This window comes from Amblyomma americanum, chromosome 6, assembly GCF_052857255.1.
Source record: "Amblyomma americanum isolate KBUSLIRL-KWMA chromosome 6, ASM5285725v1, whole genome shotgun sequence".
Lineage (NCBI taxonomy): Eukaryota > Metazoa > Arthropoda > Arachnida > Ixodida > Ixodidae > Amblyomma > Amblyomma americanum.
Window position 1 is genome coordinate 940,299 of NC_135502.1, and position 21,636 is coordinate 961,934.

General features: G+C 48.9%; 1 protein-coding gene across 4 annotated transcripts in view; it reads left to right on the forward strand.

The window, feature by feature from the left end:
- The window catches only part of D12 (YEATS domain containing 2 homolog D12), a 100,767-nt gene that overhangs the window by 46,582 nt on the left and 32,549 nt on the right, over nt 1-21,636 (forward strand). For all 4 annotated transcript variants that reach the window (XM_077668245.1, XM_077668248.1, XM_077668246.1 and 1 more), the window contains exons 10-11: nt 10,110-11,701; nt 15,254-15,336. In XM_077668245.1, coding sequence (XP_077524371.1) covers nt 10,110-11,701; nt 15,254-15,336 — 1,675 coding nt within the window. The remainder of the gene's footprint in view (nt 1-10,109; nt 11,702-15,253; nt 15,337-21,636) is intronic.

The following is a 21,636-nucleotide window of genomic DNA, read 5'->3' on the forward strand; positions in this document are numbered from 1 at the left end:
TACCTCATGGTCTTTGCCAACCTACGGTTTCATAACCATGAAGCCGATCTTCCCACCTGGTCCTCATTTAAGACAAGCTTTGCCAACGTTTTCGGCTGTCCCGCCGTGCGGAAACTCCGCGCCGAGCAATGTCTCTGTGCTCGAATTCAGCTCCCAATTGAAGCCTTCACGAGCTATATTGAAGACATCGTTGACTTATGCAAGCCCGTCAACCCTTCCATGTCTGAGACAAAGTTAACCATATCTTTAAAGAGTCGCCGCTGACGCTTTCTAAATGCTCCTGGCAAAGAACCCCACCTCTGTCAGTACCGTCATCCAGCTGTGTGAAAGCTTTGACAAGTTACGAAATCAACGTGCTTCTATGCGGCAGTCCAGCGCACTTGCCGAAGGTCTTGCTGGCTTGGTCCTTGGTCCCTCATCTACCGAGTCACCCCTGTTCATGCAGCGTGTCAGCCGCCGCGGTGGCTGATGAGTGGTTATGGCGCTCGGCTGCTGGCCCGAAAGACGCGGGTTTGATCCCGGTCGCGGCGGTCGAATTTCGATGGAGGCGAAATTCTAGAGGCTTGTGTACTGTGCGATGTCAGTGCACGTTAAAGAACCCCAGGTGGTCGAAATTCCCGGAGCCCTTCACTACGGCGTCTCTCATAGCCTGAGTCGCTTTGGGACTTTAAATCCCCATAAACCATAAATCATCATGCAGCGCGTCATCCGTGAAGACTTCATCTGTGAAGAAGAAGTCGCCCGCCAGCTTTCTCTTCTGCATCGCGTGCAAGGTCCTGTCTGCCCTCCTCCCGACCTGGCGCCTACCTTCGCGCCGACTGTCCGCCATGTTGCTCAGGAGCAGGTCGCTGCAGTCTTGCCATCCAGCCACCCGCTTCCTCCTGTGGCAGCACTGCTCACCTATGCAGAAGCCGTCGCCCGGACACCACGCTCGCTCGTCCTTCCTCCGTACCACAGCAGTCCTGCCTATTATGCTCCATTCACGCCTGTGCCACCTCCGCCAGCCTCGTTTCCTCGCACCTGACGGCACCCTATGAACCCTTGGCGCACCGCTGACAACCGGCCCATCTGCTGTGCTTGTGGGCTTACGGGCCATGTCGCACGTCTTTGCCATCAGCGTTTGCCTCGTTCTGGGGATGATGTGCACCCGTACGGGTACGATCAAGAGCCGCCCTTGCCGAGTGGTTCGTCCAGCTCGTCTCTGCCTCGCCCACAGTATTCGACTCGCTGCTCGCTTTCCCCTCGCCACCACAGCGGTCGCCTAGTGGTTGAGCATCTGCCTCGCATGCGGGAGGTGCGGGGCTCGATCCCCAGTGCTGCCGGGTACCCACTGGTGATACAATGGGTACAAGCTTCCCCTGGCCTGGCGCTCAGCTTATTCAGGGTGAAATGCTTGTGAAATGGGTTTTTGACCCCACCTTGAGCACACGAAAATACCTTGTGCCATGGCGCTCTTTGGCCACAGATGTTCTTGCGCCTTAAAAGTCCACTATCACCACCATCACCACCACCCCCACCATCTTTCCCCTTGCCGACTTTTAGTTTCCCCAATGCTCCGGTGACCGGACCCTCCCCGAGAGGAAAACTGAATGGCGCAGTTCCGGAGGCAAGAACTGCAGCTTTTGCGAACTCATTAAGTCCTCTATTTCCTCCTGCTAACGTGATTCGGGCATTTGTCGAAGGCGTCCTTGTTCTCGCACTCGTTGACACGGGCACTGCTGTGTCTGTGATTAGTGACTTTCTTCGCTGCAAAATTCGCAAGGTGACGACGCCACTGTGTGACTTTTCGCGCCGTATGGCCAGCTCGCAGTGCATCCACCCCATCGCAGCCTGCATGGTACGCGTTTGTATCAACGACGTAGCATATACCATCGAGTTTGTTGTGCTGCGTGAGTGCTCTCACGATCTTTTCCTCGGCTGCGACTTCCTCTCTACCCACCGTGCAGAGATTGATTGTGCCTGTACTGAACTTGCGCTTTCTTCCGTGTGTAACATATTGTTGTGCGACCAGTCTATGCTAAGCTTCTTGTTGCTGCCGACACCGACATACCTCCCTTCTCTTCGGCCCTCGTTCTGCTCCGACCTGACTCTACCCTCAGCAGCCCTGTTCTCTTTATACCCACTGCAGCTGCCACACGCCATCACTGTCTAGTGCTTCCTTTCGCCATTCTCACGATTTCCGATGGCCACTGTGCCATCTGTCTCCAACCCATTTGCTTGTCCGGTGTCTGCCCTTCGAGATAAATGCCTCGGCCGTATTGAAGAACTGAACCCTGCTCTTGCTTACGAGTTCTCTGATCACTCTGCCTGTCTCAAGGTTGCTGCGCTGGCCTGCTGTCCGACCACGTCCGATCCGCTTTCCGTCGCCGTCATTCATCGTGCCATCGCTGCTGACCTTCCGCCTGCTTAACATGACCAGTTTTTTACACTTCTGCAACGCTTCAGCACATCTTCTGACCTTTCTCAACCTTCCTTGGGCCATGCGTTGGTCATCTCTCACGAAATTGACACAGGTACGCATGCCCCCTCGCGCCAGCACACATACCGTGTCTCGCCCACTCAGCGTCGCCTCATCTGTGACAGCGTCGACGATATGCTTCAGCGCGTTGTCATACAGCCCTCTCACAGCCCTTGGGTCTCTTCTGTTGTCCTGGTGGCGAAAAAAGATGGCTCAATCAGGTTCTGTGTAGACTACTGCTGTCTCAGCAAGATTACCTGTAAAGATGTTTACCTTGTACCCGAGTCGACGGCGCACTGGACTGCTTGTAGAGAGCGGAGTATTTTTCGTCCTTAGACTTACGCTCAGTCTATTGGCAGGTCCTGATGGCTGCCGCTGACCAGCCAAAAACTGCCTTCATCACCCTGGACGGCTTGTATGAATTCAACGTGATGCCATTCGGCCTATGCAATAACCCAGCCACATTTGAGAGAATGATGGATAATATTCTTAGTGGGCTCAAATGGGAAACTTGTCTATGTTGCCTGGATGACATTGTCATTTTTTCAGAGTATTTCCCTTCCCATCTGCGGCACCTTCAGCACGTACTGAAGCCTTACTGAAGCCGGGCTGCCACTCAATTTGGAAAAATGTTACTTATGCCATGCCTTCTCCAAGGACGGTGTTCTTCCTGACCCTACCAAACTTCGCGCCATCACTGACATCCCCAAACCGACCACCTTAAAAGAAATTCGCAGTTTTATAGGCCTGTGTTCATATTTTCGCTGCTTGATCCCCAATTTCGCCTGTATCATTGCCCCTTTAATGCAGCTTCTTGCCTGCAGCCCGAACCTCTCATCTTGGCCACCAGCCTGCGATGCTACGTTCAACACTTTACGTCGCCTGCTGGTCTCCCCCCAAATTCTTCACCGTTTTGCATTTTGATCCCCACTGTCTGACAGAAATTCACACTGACGCGAGCGATGTGGGCTTGGCCGCAGTTCTTGCCCAGCGAAAGTGTTGGTATCCAAATTATGTTGTCTCTTACGTCAGCCGCGCTCTCGCCAAGGCGGACTCAAATTATTCTGTCACTGAAAAAGAATGTATCGCCATCCTATTGCCAAGTTCCGCCCTTACATCTACGGCCAGCCGTTCTATATTGTCACTGACCATCATGCCCTCTGCTGGATGTCCTCCCTCAAAGATCCCTCTGACCGACTCGCCCGTTGGGCTTTGTCTCCAGGAGTTTGATATTCAGGTCATTTATCGCTTTGGACGCATGCACTGTGACACCGACGCCCTTTCTCGTTCACCATTCTCATGTGATTCAACCTCTGCCCTCGTCTGTGCCTACGATTTCTCGTCGTTCGACGTCCCTTATATGCTCTCCAAACAAGTGAGGGATCCTAGGATCACCTCACTGGTCACCTTCCTGCCTAATCCCTCTCCTTTTTTTTCGTCTCAGACCCTTCGCCGCTAAGCCCACCGTTTTGCCGTTCGTGATGGCCTTTTATACCGCTGTAACTACCTCTCCGACGGGCGGAAATGGCTGTTGGTAATCCCTCGCCACCTCCGTGCTGCCATCTGCGCCTCTTTCCACGCAAATCCTCAATGCAGCCACGCCAGTGTATTGAAAATGTATGCTCGCCTGCGTCTGCGATACTCCTGGCGGGGTATGTACTGCTTCATACGTCAGTACATTTGGTCCTGTCGAGCCTGCCAACGTCGCAAGAACCCTCCTCGCCTCGACGCTGCTCTGTTGCAGCCGTTACCCTGCCCAGGTCGCCCCTTTGACTGCGTCGGCATTGATCTTTACGGCCCCCGTCCAATCACTTTGGACTACTTTGGCCCACAACCGCGGGGCCATCGCGGCCGTTGACCACCTCACCCGTTATGTAGAAATGTCGGCTCTCCAATCTGCCATTGCGCAGGTTGTTGCTTCTTTCATCCTCCACCATCTTGTTCTCAGTCACGGTGCCCCTAAAGAACTGCTCAGTGACCGCGGCCATATTTTTCTCTCGGAGACCGTTGAGGCGCTGCTAAAGCAATGCCAAATAGTCCATCGCTGTACCAGCGCATATCACCCGCAGTCGAATGGCATGACTGAGCAGTTCAACCGCACACTCAGTGACATGCTCGCTATGTACGTTGATACCACCCACTCAAACTGGGACCAAGTACTCCCTTTCGTCATGTATGCGTATAATACGGCTGCACAGATTACGACGAGATTCTCCCCATTCATTCTCTGAAATGGTCGAGAGCCTACATCCACTATGGACATCATCCTTCCCTATCGCCCTGATCCTTCCGAGACCAAACCCCTTTCTGAAACTCGCCTGTATGCTGAAGAATGTCGGCAACTGCGTGTTCTTTCACCGCACAGCTCCAGTGGCAGCAGGAGCACCGTTGAGACCCCTTGGACCCTCCTGTGTGCTTGTCTGGCTCTGGGTACCTTCCTCCACTCCACGCCTCACCGCGAAACTGCTTTCCCGCTATCATGGACCTTACCGCGTTCTGCAACAAAGTTCTTCTGTGAATTGCATAGTTGAGCCTCTTGACCCTTCTCCGGATCATCGTCGCTGAGGGCGCGAAACTGCACACGTCGAGCGCCTTAAGCCCTATTATGATCCGCCCATTCTTTCCTCGCTGTAAGTCGCCAGGATGGCTCCTTTTTTGGCGGGGAAGTAACTGTAATGGAAACAACCGGCTCAAGGTTTTGACAATCGATGATGCTTTCTTTTTGAACGATTGCAGAAAAGTTGTTGAATTTCTAGCAGCTGAAAGTGGTGCTCTCATGCCTTTTTCGGTCGACATTAAGGACCCTTATTAATTTCTTCCACATGACAAGCTTCTTTTGTGCGTTGAAAGTTGTATTGACTCGTTCGGATCCGTCACATTTCAGAATTGTATTGCTATCTCTGTGGCCGGCTTCCTAGAACTTTTGACCGTTTATCTTAACTCTACTTTCGTTTCATGGGGTGATAGTACTTTGTGCATCGGCTCTTGTATTGCTCTTGCTCCAATCCTAAGCGATATTTTCCTCGCCCATCATGACCGATTGCTAGAAGAGCAGCTTTCTTCATCAGCTGCTGCAAACGTCTTCAGATTCGTCGATGACTACCTTATCCTTTTGGCAGAGTACTTTTCCTAATTCCATTTCAGATGTGCTTTCTTCCTTTGAACAGTGTCTCGCGCCCCTCGCTCTGACCCATTAGTTACCTGAGAGTCGACCTTCATGCTTTCTTGACTTAAGGCTATCGAGGGCAGCAGAAAACCACCTTTGTTGGTGGTCCTTGTTGCTTTACAGTTTGGCTCACTCCAAGAGAAGCATCGTGAGCCTATGCTTCACAAATGCCCTTATGAAATCCTGTCCACACTCTATGGGCCAAAGCATCAAAGAGCAGACTGGTAAAAGCTGGCTACCCCAAGCACCTGCTCATCTCAGCACCTGGCTCCCTTTTGAAGAAACTGAAAGGCAGTGAAGGGAATGCTGGCCCAGACTAGCAACGCAAAGTTGCTGTGGTGCCTTACAACCTTTCTCACAGGCTCAAAAAGATCGGGCAAAAGGCAGGTGTCCGTGTTGTGTTCTGGCGCCCGACAAGGTATCCAAGCTTTGTCGCAGAGTGAATGCCCCAGTGTGGTGAGGGCCAACCTGTCCAGTTAAACACCAGGCACCTTTCGTTTCTTGCGAAGTTGGTGTGGTATATATAATTGCTTTCAGCCGTGGCAAGGTTTTCGTGGGTCAAACCGGGCGTTGCCTCAGTGAGCGTCTTATGGAGCATTCCAATAACGTCTACAACACTGTAAAGAGAAACCTGGCAGTCCACTGCTTAAAATGCCCCTCCTGTTCCTGTGAGCCCTTTCTCTATGAATGCACTGTCATCGCGAAGAATGCACGTTAACTCACATGTGAAATTATAGAAGCCGCCCATATTCTAAAGCTAGGAGAAGATTGTGTGAGCACACTATCGATAGCTATAACAAAATGGTGATCATGATCCATAACAGCGCGACAGACTGGACAAAGAGGAGACACAACCCACAGCGCTGGCTTTGTCCCGTCTGTCGCGCTGTTATGGATCATCGTCAGCACCAACTCGCCCAACAACTGGTTTTGTTAAACAAAATGGGAATTAGATTATTTGAGCCAGGTTTCGTTAGAGTAATTAGGTAGTCGTACCCTAGCTTCGATGTTTTATTGGATGGGTTCTGTATTCAGCCTTTAGCTCTTATTGATCCTTTTGGCATCAGTTTTTTCGTCCTGTTTTAACAGCCTTTTTGGCTCTTTTAATTAATTTTAATTTTCATTCTGCTTTTTGCAGCCTTTTCTGGACCTTTTAATGCATTTTATATTCACTCTGCTTTTAACGGCCTTTTGGCTTTTTATTCCTCTTTTTCATGTTATCGCACATTATCATTTGTTAGTCTGTTACTGCCTTTCGGCGCCATCCTTTACCAGCCCTTACATTTTATTCAATCCAGGTACAGCATTGTTACCTCGTGTCTTTTCACCTCAGTTATCTCTTTGTCGCTTGCAAACCAAGCAGCTGCTTCTCATGTTTTCCTGCCCACTTTTCCTATATATATATTGTGTCGCTCTGCAATAAAAGACCTAGTTAAATCAGCGCTGTGCCATTATCTCTTCCTCTGTCCTCGTCTTAAAGTGCGCTGTTTTTTTCCAAATATGAACTACCAGCTAGCCTGTTTGACCACCCTCGCAGTTCAAGTGGCGGGAGGAAGAGGTCGATGAAGTGTAGTTGGGGATCCTGAGTGACTCCTGGGAGTATGCTTGTTGTGACGCTCTTCGATCTACGACCACCGACCTGCACTGCAAATAAACACCTTTACAGCAGTAATAAAAATGGGAGACAATGCCCGACTTAGTTTAAAGTTGACACCAGGAGAGCTGTTAGTGAAATACCTTAAAAATGCAGAATTCTAGTTCTCCTCTTGCCTTGAAGTCGTGCATTAATGAATGCAGTAACTTCCATTGTACTTATATCTAATGCAGGCAGGAGGGTGCACAAGCATGCTATGGTATGTAGAGGAAAGAACACCCACACCTCTCACATTTTAGTGGTCCTCATTCTGTAATTCTTGCTGCTGCAAGTATTTTTGGTCTTGTACAAGCTGGCTTTGTATGTTGTAAAGGAACATTTTGTGTACTTCATTGTGCCTTGGTCCTGTGAGCGGCCCACAGCTGGGAGAATTGGTACTAGCACTTAAACATTTAGCATTTGCTTGCATTTGCATTTTGACAGCAACAAATGCAATGATGGGAGGTCACCATCCCATTTAATTTGCTAGGAAGCTTCCGCACTGAACAACTTTGTTGCAGGTCCTGTCATGATGCACTGTTATTTGGCTGCTTGCACAGTTTTCTCCACAGAGATTACTTTGGACAGAAAAATAATGATGATCGTAAAATCATCACTGTGCGGAAGATGGCGCTTTCCTCTTGGTCTGTCCTGCAGCTTCATGAAGTATGGTGCCCCTTTGTTTCCTCGCCCACTGAACATGGCAAAACTGAAACACAAATGCAAAAATATTAGCTGGTGAAAAAGGACTGCTAATAACACTTTCAAAGAATGGTCTCTTAGCTTTTAGAGTGAAATCAGCTGCATTAACATCTAGTCTCCTTGACAGAAATGTGCTCATTTTGCTGTTTATGTCTTTATTGTCTTGTTAGTGTTTTGCTTTAATTAAGCTGATTTCATAAGATAGGTAGCCCTGCCACTGCTTTGGTTCCAAGACTTGCCGGTCACATTGTGAAATCGCCACACTGTAAGAGCGCAGAGGATGTCGATTATAAGATCTGCAAAAGTTCTTTCACAGCGCCACACCAAGCAGCAGTTGTCGATGTCAGTTTTACTCTTCAACTTGAAAGACCTGTTCTGACCTGAGGGCTGTGGCTGCGATTCTGGGGGGTATCACAGATTTGAAAGTTTCACATGGAATCGTGTGTTAGCTGCCACATTATTTTTTGCAGTTATCTCGTAGTTGTGAAGCTCAGCAGGAGCAACAGAATGATGGGAGCTTGATTAATTTAATTACGGTCAAACCTGATTATACCAAACTTGGTATGGCCAGCAGTCAACCAGTGAGAGTGGTTTGAGAACATTGAATACCAGCCACGAGGTATATGTTGTTAGTCTACCCAATGACAAGGTGTGCGTCTCCTGCTCAATCAAATCTCCGCCTTCTGTGCTGCTGCCGCATGCAGAGAGCGCAGACAGTCTTCGTCATCCTCGTATAGAGCAGTTGAGCAGTGCACTCCAATGAATGAAGACTGAAATCAGACAAATGTCGATGGTTTTCAGGTAAACTGCTAATTTCCGCTTTGTTTGTTGGTCTAATTGGCTCTACTTCGGTGTAAAGGTTGCCTCAAGAACCTAGTATCTGCGGCGAGGTGTTGGTTTATTTAGAGCTTGCTTTGGTTTGGGGTTATTTGGTGTTGCTTTATTTTGTGTAAAGCGCTGCTGGAGCACTTTACACAAGGGCAACTATTACTGTATGTTTTGCATGGATATTCACTGCAACAGCTTCGTCGCTGCATCCTTACAACTTTATTCAGGATCAAAAACTAGGATCCCGACCTACCACCAGTTGCCATGAACGGCTTAATTGCTATTGTTGTTATGTCCGTAAAGCGGCTCGGCTACAGAAAGTGTCTTGGCCAGAAGCACATGACCATGCTGGAGAGCTTAGAAAGTGGCCTGATAGTGTCTGCTTTGAAGAAACGGACGTGTACAACAAACTTTTTAAGGAACTAAACGCGTTTTTTTTTTTTTTGGTGTAATAGGGAATTCACTTGCTATGAACTTCGGATACAACGAACACAATCTGCATGACCGTCAGATTTGCTATAAGTGTGCTCGACTGTATGTGGATTTCACTGTATCTGAATTCCCCTAAAGGCTTCGGTCAGGTAAGGAGTGAAGTTATGATGTTTTTACATGCTTGGGGCCCCATCTCCTTGAGCAAACTGTATCAAGTGCAGTGGCACTGGCTGCCGTGCACTCCTTGAGCCTTTCCATAGAGAGATTCGTGGTACTGGCACCTTTATTATATTATGACACTGGCATAACAGTAGTGGCAAAAAATGTTTTTAGAGTTTTAAGTAAAGGCCAGCATTCATTCTGGGGCTTTGTCTTGCTGTGGTATCTAGCTGTCCAGGAACGAAGGTGTTCATATGGCTGTGTCCACTCGGGGGCACGGTCACAGCAGCAGTTGTGGAACGGTGCACCAGAGAAATCACCCAGTTTCCATGTGTCAAACAAACTTCATTCTGTAAGTGAAGAGAACATCGGGGAGATGCAGCCGCATTCGATTTTGATGAAGGTACATTTGGAGTATGCGAGGTGTGTTTCAAGACTAAGCTTATATATTTGTGTGTTATCATTCCTGTGGAATACTAGTACAAATTGTTCCAAACTTGTGCAATTTAAAATTTTCCACTGCAAAAAAAATAAGCCCTAGCTGTGGCTATGTGATTGCTGCCTTCTGACATGAAAAACACACAAGTTGCCATTGGGGTTCTGGTGATCATACAAATTAACTTGCAATTTTTGATTCTTGTGATTCCAGCTCAGATAAATAGTTTTACCTCTAAAAAGACAGCCAGCCAGCTGCCACTTTTTCACCCCACTTTTTTTTTGTTGTACTGCAGGTAGTTGATCTCTGGATACCCTCTTCAGTAGCCAGAAATTCTGAGAACTCAACCAGTGCAGCAGACAACACCATTGAACCACATGGGAACCTTGACACAAGTGCAGAGTCGGCGAGTATAGCAGCAGATTCAAGTCTAGCAGCCAACAATGAAGCCAAAACTGGCAATGAATTGGAGGCTGCCGGGAGCAACAAGAGCACTCTTGTTTCACCAGTTGATCAAACTTCACAGCTGTTGTCACAAACTTGTGGCACAATAGGACATGTCCCGCCTATCGTGACATCAGCCTTGTTGGACGAGCAGCCTTGTGAAGAGGTCACGCAGATGGCAGTGTCTCATGTCTCCTGTCCGGTCCTGTCAGCGACTTCAGGCATAGGGGGACCCTGTCCTGTGCAGTTGGTAGGCATCTGTGCAGCTGGCTCTCCAAAGCCAGAGGAAAAGTCGACCAGGGATTCAATGTCAGCCATGAGTACAACTGCTGAAGCGGCTTCTTCACTGGGCAGCATTGCAGCCACAGTCGTTACCCCCAAGAAGGTGCCTAACACAGCAGTCAACTCAAACGGAGTTGTCTCGTCGACGTTTGTAAAATGCACAGACACTCTTGGCAGGGTGCTTCTCATCCCAGCAACATCACTGCTCTCACCTCCGTCGCTGCTGCAACCTGCCATGGCAGTTGCAGCTGCACAGGGGGCTGCATCTGGTACGATGGTGGCGGCAGCTGCCAGCACAGGGAACCTCGCTGCAGGTGGGGCTCCACCTGCAAGCACTCCAATCGGAATCACTTGTCAGCAAGTGGCCCCATCTTCCAGGATATTGGGGAAGGCTTCCACGCGCGCACTTGTTCCAGCCAGTGTGCCGGGCATCGCGAGTGTTGTGCCTGAAAACATCCTTCCGAATGGTGCAACTTTCACACTGTCCACAGGCAGTCCTGGGCTTGCAGCACCATCTGGCACTGCTGGCAGTTCTGGTGTGAAAATTGCACCGGCTGCACCTAGAGCCATCAGGCCTTCGACCACCAGCTTCAGCAGGACAGGTTTGCCGATGGCGGCTGCAGGCCCACGGATGGCAAACACTTTGAGTGTTGTGTGTGTGACACCAGTCATCAAGACTGGAGTGGCGCAGGCAGCAGCAGACAGAACATCGAACTTGATTAGTGTTGTGTGCAACAAACCTGCTGCGACTAGTGTAAATGTGCCTGCTCCCATTGTGCCTGTCACTGCAACAGCAGACGCTCTAGGTGCTTCCTCCCAGAAGACTGCGACGGAAGTGGCCTCACAGGTGGTGTCCCCCGTGGTGTCACTCGCACTGACCCCCGCCGCAGTGAAGCCCACAGTGCCAAGTGCCTCCACCTACACCCTGGTCATGCTGCCTGGAACTGGCAGTGGCCAGAGCCAGATTGTGGTCCTCAGGCCAAAGGACACAGCACCGGCGGCGGTGGTGGTGGCGGCACAAGGGCAGCAGTTGTTGCAAGAAGGTGGCAGCAGCCAAGCCATGGGCGCTGCTGTGCCTCCTCCAGCCACCGTCTTGCCGGAACAGCTCCAGAAAGAGGTTGATCCTGCAAAGGAGTTGCGAGACAAGCTGGATGCTATCAGGTAGGAAATCTGGGCCAAGATCAACAGAAATTGATGAGGATGTCATATCAGAGATGGAATTTATTTTTTTAACACATTATTAATGTGCATAGGTAAGCTAATTAACCAAATTAACTAGCACTGTAATAAGTATTTTAAGTCATATACAGTAATTGCACTCTGTACTTTGAAAACGGCTGGTTGCTGAGATATTTTTGCCACTGCACAAAATGAGCAGCTGCTTCAAATCGCTTCTTCTCTCCATAATTCTTAATGGGGCTGGTCAGTAAAGTCACAGAGAAGGTGAAGCACAAAAATGTACACGTTATAAGGCAGAAAAATGAATATCAGGGCCACCTTGAAGAGGTCTGCACTCCTGCATACAGTGCACTTTCTTTTCCCCTGTTGTTTACTGCCATCACGTTGTGCGGAGAAACTAAGAATCACAAAGGTAACAAGGAAATGCTGGAAAAAGAAATTGCACAAAGAACAAGAAATGGAGTGAATGGAAGGAAGAAATAAGATGTGCAGAAATGTGGGGCATGCTTCCCTTTGGCTTGTCTTTCAGCTGCATATGTTCTTTTTGCTGCTTTATTTTTAAAGATTTTTTTTTCAAACATTGAGCCTGTCCATCTGTCTCCACATCATTGTGAGATGCACACCACATGTAAATTATAGTGAAAGAACGCTAGAAACAATTCCATGAAGATGAAAATTGAGTACAAGCATACTTGGGTTCTGACCCGTGGGGAACCTGCTGTGCTCTATACGAAAGGCAGAAACTTGAACGCAAATGAAAAGCCTTGAGATTAAATTGTGCACCTTGATATGTACAGTCGTGAGCATAAGTGCAGAGACCACGGCTCCGGGCGCGGGAGCAGCTGCGGGGCCGCACCGCGGCGCTGCTATCTCGTGCCGCACGCTCGCAGCGAGAGTGCCCCGAGTGACGACAAACTTCACCCTCGCTCTTGCGCGGGCGCTTATCACGCTTGATAAATTCCTAGTGCGGCATTCGGCTGCTCTACAGCTGACGGTCGCGACGAAGGGGAGCGCGCATCGCAAAGCGCCTAAAGTCTCTGAAGGGAAAATACGGCGAACTGCTCTCCTCCTCCTCATTTTTCAGCGCGCCTTGACGGTTACGCGCCGATGCGTTGCCTGTATTGGCATGCTGTTGGAAGGCATGCGCGGCTTCCACTCGACTACCAAATCGCTAGTTAGAGACGAATACATCGAGGCATAAAATGCAAGGCACTGTGGATCCTCGCTTTGAGCACCCCCTTTCAAAAAAGTATTGAAAATGTTTGGCACTCACAGGCTCTTTATTGCCGTGAGAAATAAAGAATCTGAACTTAATAATCAACTAATGCTTAGTGCAGTTGCCATTAACGGCAATTACACTATCAGCTCGGCGCGACATCGAATCGAACAGTGATGACACAACGTCGGGGTGAGCGCGAAGATACTGCCAGTCTTGCTTTACGGCAGTCCACAGTTGATCATCTGTAGCCGCGCGGAGATCCCGGGCCGCAATTTGCTTCTTGATCAGCCCGCACACGTTTTCGATGTGGTTCAGATCTGCATCTGGTGGTGGCCACTCCAGCGTGCGGATGTCTTCTCTTCCAGCAGTGCGCCTACGAGGCGAGCTGTGTGAACTGGGCTATGACCCTGCTGGAAAAGGAAGCATTAGGAAGGAACGAAGCATTCGGTGCGGAAGAGGGAGCCCTGGCCATCCTTGCTTATGGCACCTCAGACAATGACAGTGCAGCTCCCACTTGACAGGACGCCCGTCGTGTACTTGGACAGATATCTATAATAGGATGGTGGTGAAGACGCAAAGGAAAAAAGCAAATCAGGTAGCACACAATCTATCTAGCCCAATGAAAGCATTAGGATAGATTACAGTTGTCTTGGATAAAGAAATTTCTGACATGTTATTTCGCGTTCTCTTTTTCAAAGCCTAGGCCTTACCCAGCGCACATCAGCTCGTAAAAAAAATGATACAGTGCTTGATGTTGAACCTGTGAAATATAAGAAATTTCTTTATCCAAGACAAATGTAATCTGTCCTAAGGCTTTCATTGTGCTAGATAGATCGTGTGCTACCTGGTTTGCTTTCTTCCTTTGCGTCTTCTCCACCCTCCTATTTTATAGATATCTGTCCGAGTACACGACGGGCGTCCTGTCAAGTGGGAGGTGCGCTGTCATTGTGTGGGGTGTCATAAGCAACGATGGCCTGGGTCCCCTTGTACGCATCGAAGGCTTCCTTTTCCAGCAGGGTCGTAGCCCAGTTCACACAGCTCGCCTCGTGGGCGCACTGCTGGAAGAGCGGACATCCGCACGCTGGAGTGGCCACCAGCAGATGCAGATCTGAACCCCATCGAAAACGTGTGCGAGCTGATCAAGAAGCAAATAGCGGCCCGGGATCTCTGCGCGGCTACAGATGATCAACTGTGGACTGCCGTAAAACAAGACTGGCAGACTCTTCGCGCTCGTTTCTCGCAGCAATAAAGAGCCTGTTAGTTCCAAACATTTTTAATACTTACTTGAAGGGGGTGTTAAAAGCAAGGATCCTCAGTACCTTGTATTTTATGCCTCCATGTATTCGTCTCTACCTCATTATTCGGGAGTCGAGTGCAAGCCGCGCATGCCTTCCAACAGCATGCCAATACAGACAAGGCATCGGCGCGGAACCGTCAAGGCGCGCTGAAAAAGGAGGAGGGGAGCAGCTCGCCGTATTTTCCCTTCAGAGAACTCAGGCACTTTGCGATGCGCGCTCCCCTTCGTCGCAACCGTCAGCTGTAGAGCAGCCGAATGCCGCACTAGGAATTTATTAAGCGTGATAAGCGCCCGTGCAAGAGCGAAGGTGAAGTTTGTCGTCACTCGGGGCACTCGCGCTGCGAGCATGCGGCGCGAGATAGGAGCGCCGCGGTGCGGCCCCGCAGCTGCTCCCGCGCCTGAAGGCGGGGTCTCTCCACTTTTGCTCACGACTGTACATTGGTAGCATTAAGAGACAGCAAGAGACCAGAGTGCGTGAATGCAAGAAGCAAACGTGGACATGGGCACGGCACGTAACAAGTGAGAAAATTCCGAGGGGAAGTAAATGCAGCCAGGGATAGCTGAGAGTTATATGGACTGAAGGTTGGTTGGAAGTATGGGACAAAGGCAGTGGGCATAGAGTAGCTGTTCATGATTATGGCACTTTGGTTAAGCATCAGCATCCAACTATGCGGCAGAAATTAGCTCTGAAAGCATCGGTTCATTCCAGCAGCTTTCAGTCATGGGTCGAAAGAAGAGATGAGTTGGATGCCTCAAGCATGGCCCATTGACAGTAGTATTACGAGAATGTTGTAGCTAATCACCTGGCAAGTGGCTGAGAATAAATGAGTGTCGGCGAATTTCAGCATGAATCCATGCTACATGGGAAATCAGTCATCATATCTTAGCAGCACCTACAAAGCTATAAACACAGCTAACATGACACCAATGTATGCGTGTCAGCTTCTGATTGCCTTGATTATGTGACTGAGCGCTATGCCGGTGTAGCTTACTGAATGATTTCTTTTTTCCTTTGCAGGCTCTCAGAATGCAGAGACATAAGGGAGGCTTTTTTTGCAGTCGCAGCACATTTTCCTCTAGTTGGTGTCACTGAGGCTGAGAGTGAGTGGCTGACATGCAGTTCACTTGCCATCTTTTCTTGCTGTTTGTACCTTGTTGATCTTGAGATCGCAGGCATTAAAAAGTGTCTCGTTGTTGTAACATTTTCTTCCTTGTTGATATGTTCCCGGATAACATGATTTCCCACCTACTGTGTTTAATACTTGGACAAATTCTGGTCATGCAGTGCGTTTAGCGATCAGCCACTTGTGAACAAACATACCAGTGGGCCAAACATGGGGGCATGCAACGTGAGCTGGAATGCAGCGGCATTCATTTGCTGTGGTGGCTTCTGTGTATTGCCTGGACGCAAAAGGGCGAAGCACCAAGAGAGAGAGGAACGGAAAGGGGTAACTCAGTGACGCCCTGCACGTGGGAAGGGGAACAAAGGGAGAAGTGGGAAGTGAGCTGTCCGTAGGCCATTATTAAGGGGGCGCACAGGGCACACACTGAAAGTTTAGCCGTGAAGAATTTCAGTGTAGCACCTTCACAGCGTTCATCTGAGATGGAGGTTTAGACCAAGGGCCCAGGTAAAGGGCAAAAAAAAAAAAAGAGGTGTACTAACATGCGAGCAGGTCGTTCCTGCGGGGATGCGACATGAGAGGAGAACCGCAGTGGGTTCTGCACAGTGCCAAAGGTTAAGGGGGTGAAGCTTCTGAGAACTATAACATACGAGCTGTTGGGTCTGGGAAATGCAGCATGAAAAGCAAGGACGCTGCGACAGTTAGCCACCGTGGCGGCTTCCCCACTGCGTTTATGTACTATAAAGGGGGCGAAGCAGCCGAAAATGACAGCGAAGAGATTTGGGCTACTCTGCTGAACTTGACTACTCTGCTAGATTTTGGCTACTCTAGGTCGGCTGTTCTGACCATGTACCGGGAAGTGCTTGTGGCCCAAGGCCTGGGTCCGATACGTATTGAGGCTAGAAGTGTCGCAGCATCATGCATGCATGCATGTGCAGCCCAACACATTCTTTTATAACATGACAGCATTAAGGCTGCTGTTCCGCAGAAAATCCAGCGTTGGCGTCATCGGCATTGTTAGTGAAAAATCCATGGACAAGCAACCTAGGTGGGCCATATAGGTCTCGTGACCTTGTGGCGTTGCCACAACCTGCCCACCGGATTGTGAACAAACTGACCACTGTGGCAGGTGGAAGTTAAATTCATGATTGGTCATGAGAGGTTGCTCGGAAAAAGCAACCTGGGTTGCACAAGCCCCACCAGTGGCAGCACCTGCCATCGCAGGGCAGTGGTGTATCGCTTAACTGCTGCACCACTTTACCAGGAGTGGGGCAGCTCAGTGATCGCACTGCTCTACACTGCTTCGGTGTGTGTGACCACAGCGCTGCACCGGCACCAGTAGTGCTGCACATTATGACCAGTTCTGTATATATGGGCACTAACTCTATCGCACCACGCCCATAAGGCGGAGCTTAAGTGTCCCCTCCAATTTTTTTTTCTTCTTCGGCCGACCATGCTCCTAGGCGCAGTCTAAGCAGGGCGCTACATGTTGTTTTTATGTAGTGAAATTGTCTATAAGCTCTGTTGTACATCATTCAACAGTTACATTTTCCAGAAATATGCGTTTTGGATAATTCGTTCTTCCAGATATAATTTTTTTCTGAATTGCTTTAAAACCTATCGACAAGGCTTTACTGTACTTGTACATTTTTGTTCTTATAACCTATGCTTTACAGAGCTATGCTGTATTTAGCATGGGCTACTGCTGTGATGCATTCAGTTGATTCTGATGTGTGTCTGTAACTTGTCTTTTCATCTACCAGTGCACGTTTTCGCATCTGTGCGGTCGATTGTGAGCATTAAACTGGCTACTCAAGCCTTCTGGTAGACAGCATTTAGTTCTTTTCAGGAACAGAATAAAGCTAGCTTCGTTTCTTAAGCTACAGTAACAGGTTGGGACTGTCGCCAGAAATCATTGCAGCCGCCACGGTGGCTCAGTGGTTATGGCGCCGGGCTGCTGACCTGAGAGGCGTGGGTTCGATCCTGACCGCAGTGGTCGAATTTCGATGCAGGCGAAATTCTAGAGGCCCGGGTACTATGCGATGTCAGTGCACATTAAAGAGCCTCAGGTGTTTTTGAAGTTTCCAGAGCCCTTCACTACAGCATCTCTCATAGCCTGAGTCGCTTTGGGACGTTAAACCCCATAAACTAATCAGCTAAAAAATCATAGTAATGCTAATGCTACAGTAAAATCTTGATGGTACGATTCACACTGCATTGTAAAAATTGTATCACATGAACTTCGTGTCACCGAAAAAATGAATGAAGTCTGCATGTCAAAGCACAGGAAATGCATTGGTGCAAATTTATTTACTGTTGCATGAAATTCTGGATGCTGTAATTGTTCTTTTCCGACCATTCCCAGTGGCTGCTAAGCTGAACCCACGAGTGTACGCATTGCCATTCAGGCTGGCACAGCAGCGAGAATGCTTCCACCACTCATTGCTCGTGGGTGACTGCCGCATGGTTGATCGAAGCATTGGAGATGCGCAGTTGCGTGTAAAGTGTGACACTTTTACCCAGTTTACCCGATTGCCAACATCTACGTTACTGTGTCAGAGCTTGCCGTGCTGCAGCAGCAAACCTCTGATGGCCCCCTCGCCACATCACTGCTGGTGCTTGTGGATTTCGCATTCATGTCATGTGTAATGTAAGATTCTGCGCATTGTACACAGTGCACATTATATTGAAAACAATGATCATTATCTCCGAGATTCTACTATATAATGTACTGCTGAAGTAATAGCACCTTTGCTTTATAATACAGTCGAACCTCGTTATAACGAAGTAGCATAGGGACCGTAAATTAGTTCGTTATATCCGATATTCGTTGTAACAGTATATATAAATATCGGCTCTGACAAATCCGCAGTTTGTCTCGTGCGAATATTCTAAATACTAAAATGCATTATTCTGGGCTTCGAACCCACTATAAACGAGGTAATCCTTACCTGTCTCCTTGTGGTTTGTGGAATATAAAACAAGGAGCGTAGTATGGGAAAGTCAAATTACAAAACAACGAAGCTCGACAAAACAGGTCTGCGTTCGTTTATTTGAAGAAAGATGTGATCTTCGTCTGGTGGCTTTTCACAGCACTGAGCAGAATAAAGTTTTCCACTGTGTCCATGCACAAGAGGGCCTTTTCTACTTGAGCAGTTTTGGTCGTCGGCAGTTTTTCCAAATAGCCTTTCAACCTCCTGGCCATGTCTGCGGCGTCCGCACTGCTTATTGGTGCTTCATCTTGTTCGCTGCCACCTTCGCTATCGCTGCTGCTGTTATCCTCGGGTACCACGACGCGATCCACAATTTCTTGATCCGTCAGCTCAGGCGCCACGGCCAAGTTATCATCGGCCGAAACGAAATCGTCAAATGCGATGCCTGGGATTGCCAGTCGATCCCAAGTTTTGTCCAGCTCTACCAGGTTTTCATCAGGCTGAACTTCGTCTTCGGCGGCAGGCAAAACAAAACCGGCATCTGCGAAACAGTTCCTTATTGTTGACTGCCTCACCTCATTCCATGATCCATACAACATTTCAAGCGTCGTCTTGATGTTGATAGTTGTTGATCTGCGTCGATCGATATCGAAGACCAGTTGCATCACCAAACGCTTCCGGTAATTGCACTTGAGCGAACGGATAATGCCCTTGTCCAACGGTTGCAAAGCAGAAGTTGCGTTTGGTGGCAGAAACGTCAAACGAACTGCCTTCAGCACGATCGAGACTTTGTGCGCCGAACAGTTGTCCAAGAGCAACAGGACCTTCCTGTGCTGCCTCTCCATGTCCTCGTCGAAATCTCTGAGCCAGTCTTCGAAAAGCTTGGACGTCATCCAGGCTTTTTTGTTAGACAAGTATGCAACCTGCAAATTACGGACGCCTTTCAGGCACCTCGGACGTGCAGACTTGCCGATGACAGTGAGTCGTCTTTTGTCTGAGCCATCCATGTTCACGGCAACGACAACCGTCACCCGGTCTTTGTTCTTTTTTCCTCCATGGCAGGTATCGTTCTTTACGGCCAGTGACCGCTCTGGCAACAACTTGAAAAACACGCCGGTTTCGTCAACGTTGTACACGTTGCGCTCGTCGTATTCCTGGAGCAGAGGCCGAAAGTTCTCTAGCCACTTTTCACATGTCTCCACGTCGACAGCAGCCCTTTCGCCAGACAACGTGTGGCACGCGATCTCGTGTCTGTCTTTAAAACGTTGCAGCCAACCGCTGCTTGCATGGAAATCGTCATGCCCTAGTGCGCAGGCCAGGCTGACGGCCTTCGTTTGAAGAAGTGCTCCCGATACTGGCACGTTTCGTGCCCTCACGTCTTTAAACCAGGAAAGCAAAGCCGCTTCCACGTCCGGGTGATGGCAAGGCCTAACTCGTTTACGGTCAGCTTTTATAGCGTCCTCGGTGTTGCCCTCAATCTTCTTTCTTGCGGCCAAAATGGTAGATAAGGTACTTGGGGGAACACTGAACTCCGCAGCAACATCCTTTTTCTTGCGGCCACTGTCCACAGCTCTCAATATTTGCAGTTTTGTCTCGAGTGAGACCGCCTTCTGCTTCGTTGCCATTTCGACCCGGCGCTGCACTGCGACGATACCTCAAGGCAAGCTCTCTACGCAATGCTGGCTCGCTGCTCGCCACCACCGCCTGGCAATTGCCAGTGTTGCTGCGCTTGCCTTCACCGCTTGACAAGTGGCGCCGCCCTTCGGCCCTTTGTCGTCATAACTTTCAGAGTTAGTTTTTGCGCTCTGTTCATAGGTGGCGTGACCAGTCAAACGCACAATTTATGTGCCAGGCCGCCAAACTTTCTGCAACCTTTTCAAACGATAAAAGAAAAAGTGTGCCTGTGAATTGGCTCCCAATATTTATTTTCCTTTTTTATGCTACCTTTAGCGTTTTGAGCCTCGCGTAAACCTAATATTTCTTCGTTACAGCCGATATTGCGGTGCATCTCGCGTTTTCGGTTTCGTTATAAAAGAATAAATGTCGTAAAAATGAAGCATGACCAACCAAAGTTCGAATTTAGTTCGCTATAACCGATAATTCGCTACATCAGTGTTCGTTATAACGAGGTTCAACTGTAGTAACTTGCAGTGACTGCACTTCATAAATGTAAATTAACCACACCATTACTGGAACGTTTCTGTTTCTCATTTTTGTTGCTCTCTGTCTCATTTCTAATCCATGATAGTATTTTCTTAATCACGGCTGTGCAAGTCATTGATGCTGTGTTGCTGCTAGATGCAACCTTGCAGTCCAGCAGTTTAGCATTTCCGAATTTGTTGCCTCCCACAGAGACGTTTCAGTGTCAGACCTCTTGTTGGAGCAGTCTGCCGAGTGTGCCCCGCCGCCATGATGATAGCTGTGGCACTGGCTATCCTTGAGGGAGTAGAAGCAGTGGCCGCATGTGCAACCGAATTGCTGCGTGCAATTTTGCGATAAGCAGAGCGATTCCCAACATGCATGATTTGTTTTAGTGCACGAAGTCTCTTTCGAAACTGACATTGTTAATGTGATACAGTGAAAGCAATGATTTCTACGCTGTACTCACAATTGCTTGCGTGTGTCGCCTCAGCACCGTGCGATTTGGCAGTATAAAACATTTGCCATTTTAAATGGTTTCTTAAGCATTTGTGATGCCCATAATGATTTAGAATAGTTTGCTCACGCCTCGAATCACGGGTGCCATGATTGCTAACCACTCATAGGTTCGATAGGGCAGGCTAACTATGGGAATGTGCACCTTCTCCCAGTGCCCGGCTGCTGTAGTGACCTCACTGCAAGCTATAAAACTAGATGGGCTGGTATAATTTCATAGTTTTGTAAGCGCAAAAGAATTGAAGCTAAGTAAGTTGAACCCAGATATATTGAACCCGCATATTTCGAATTATTGCCTATATCAAACACAAAGATTATCCCCTTGAAAATATTATGTAAAAGTATAGGACAGTTGCTTAGTATATCGAACTCCATTTTCGCCGGGCCGTTCGATATTTTGAACGCTGCGCCGGCCCCTGGGAGGTGCGCTTTCCCCTAAGACACTTGCATCTCTAGTCGCACAACGCACGGCACGGAGGCGAGCGGCGACGTTTGCAAGTCATGCTTCCTCGGGAAAGAGATAAAACGAGTCGTAAATGAATGTTCTGTAGCTTTGGATGACGACGATAAATGCTTGGAGGACGCGTTTCGCGACTTGTCCCATTTTCCTGGCGTCGTCCCGTCAGAACTTACCATTGTGGACTTCATCAACGCTGATAGCGAGGTTCAGGGGCTGTAGCTGACCTCACTGA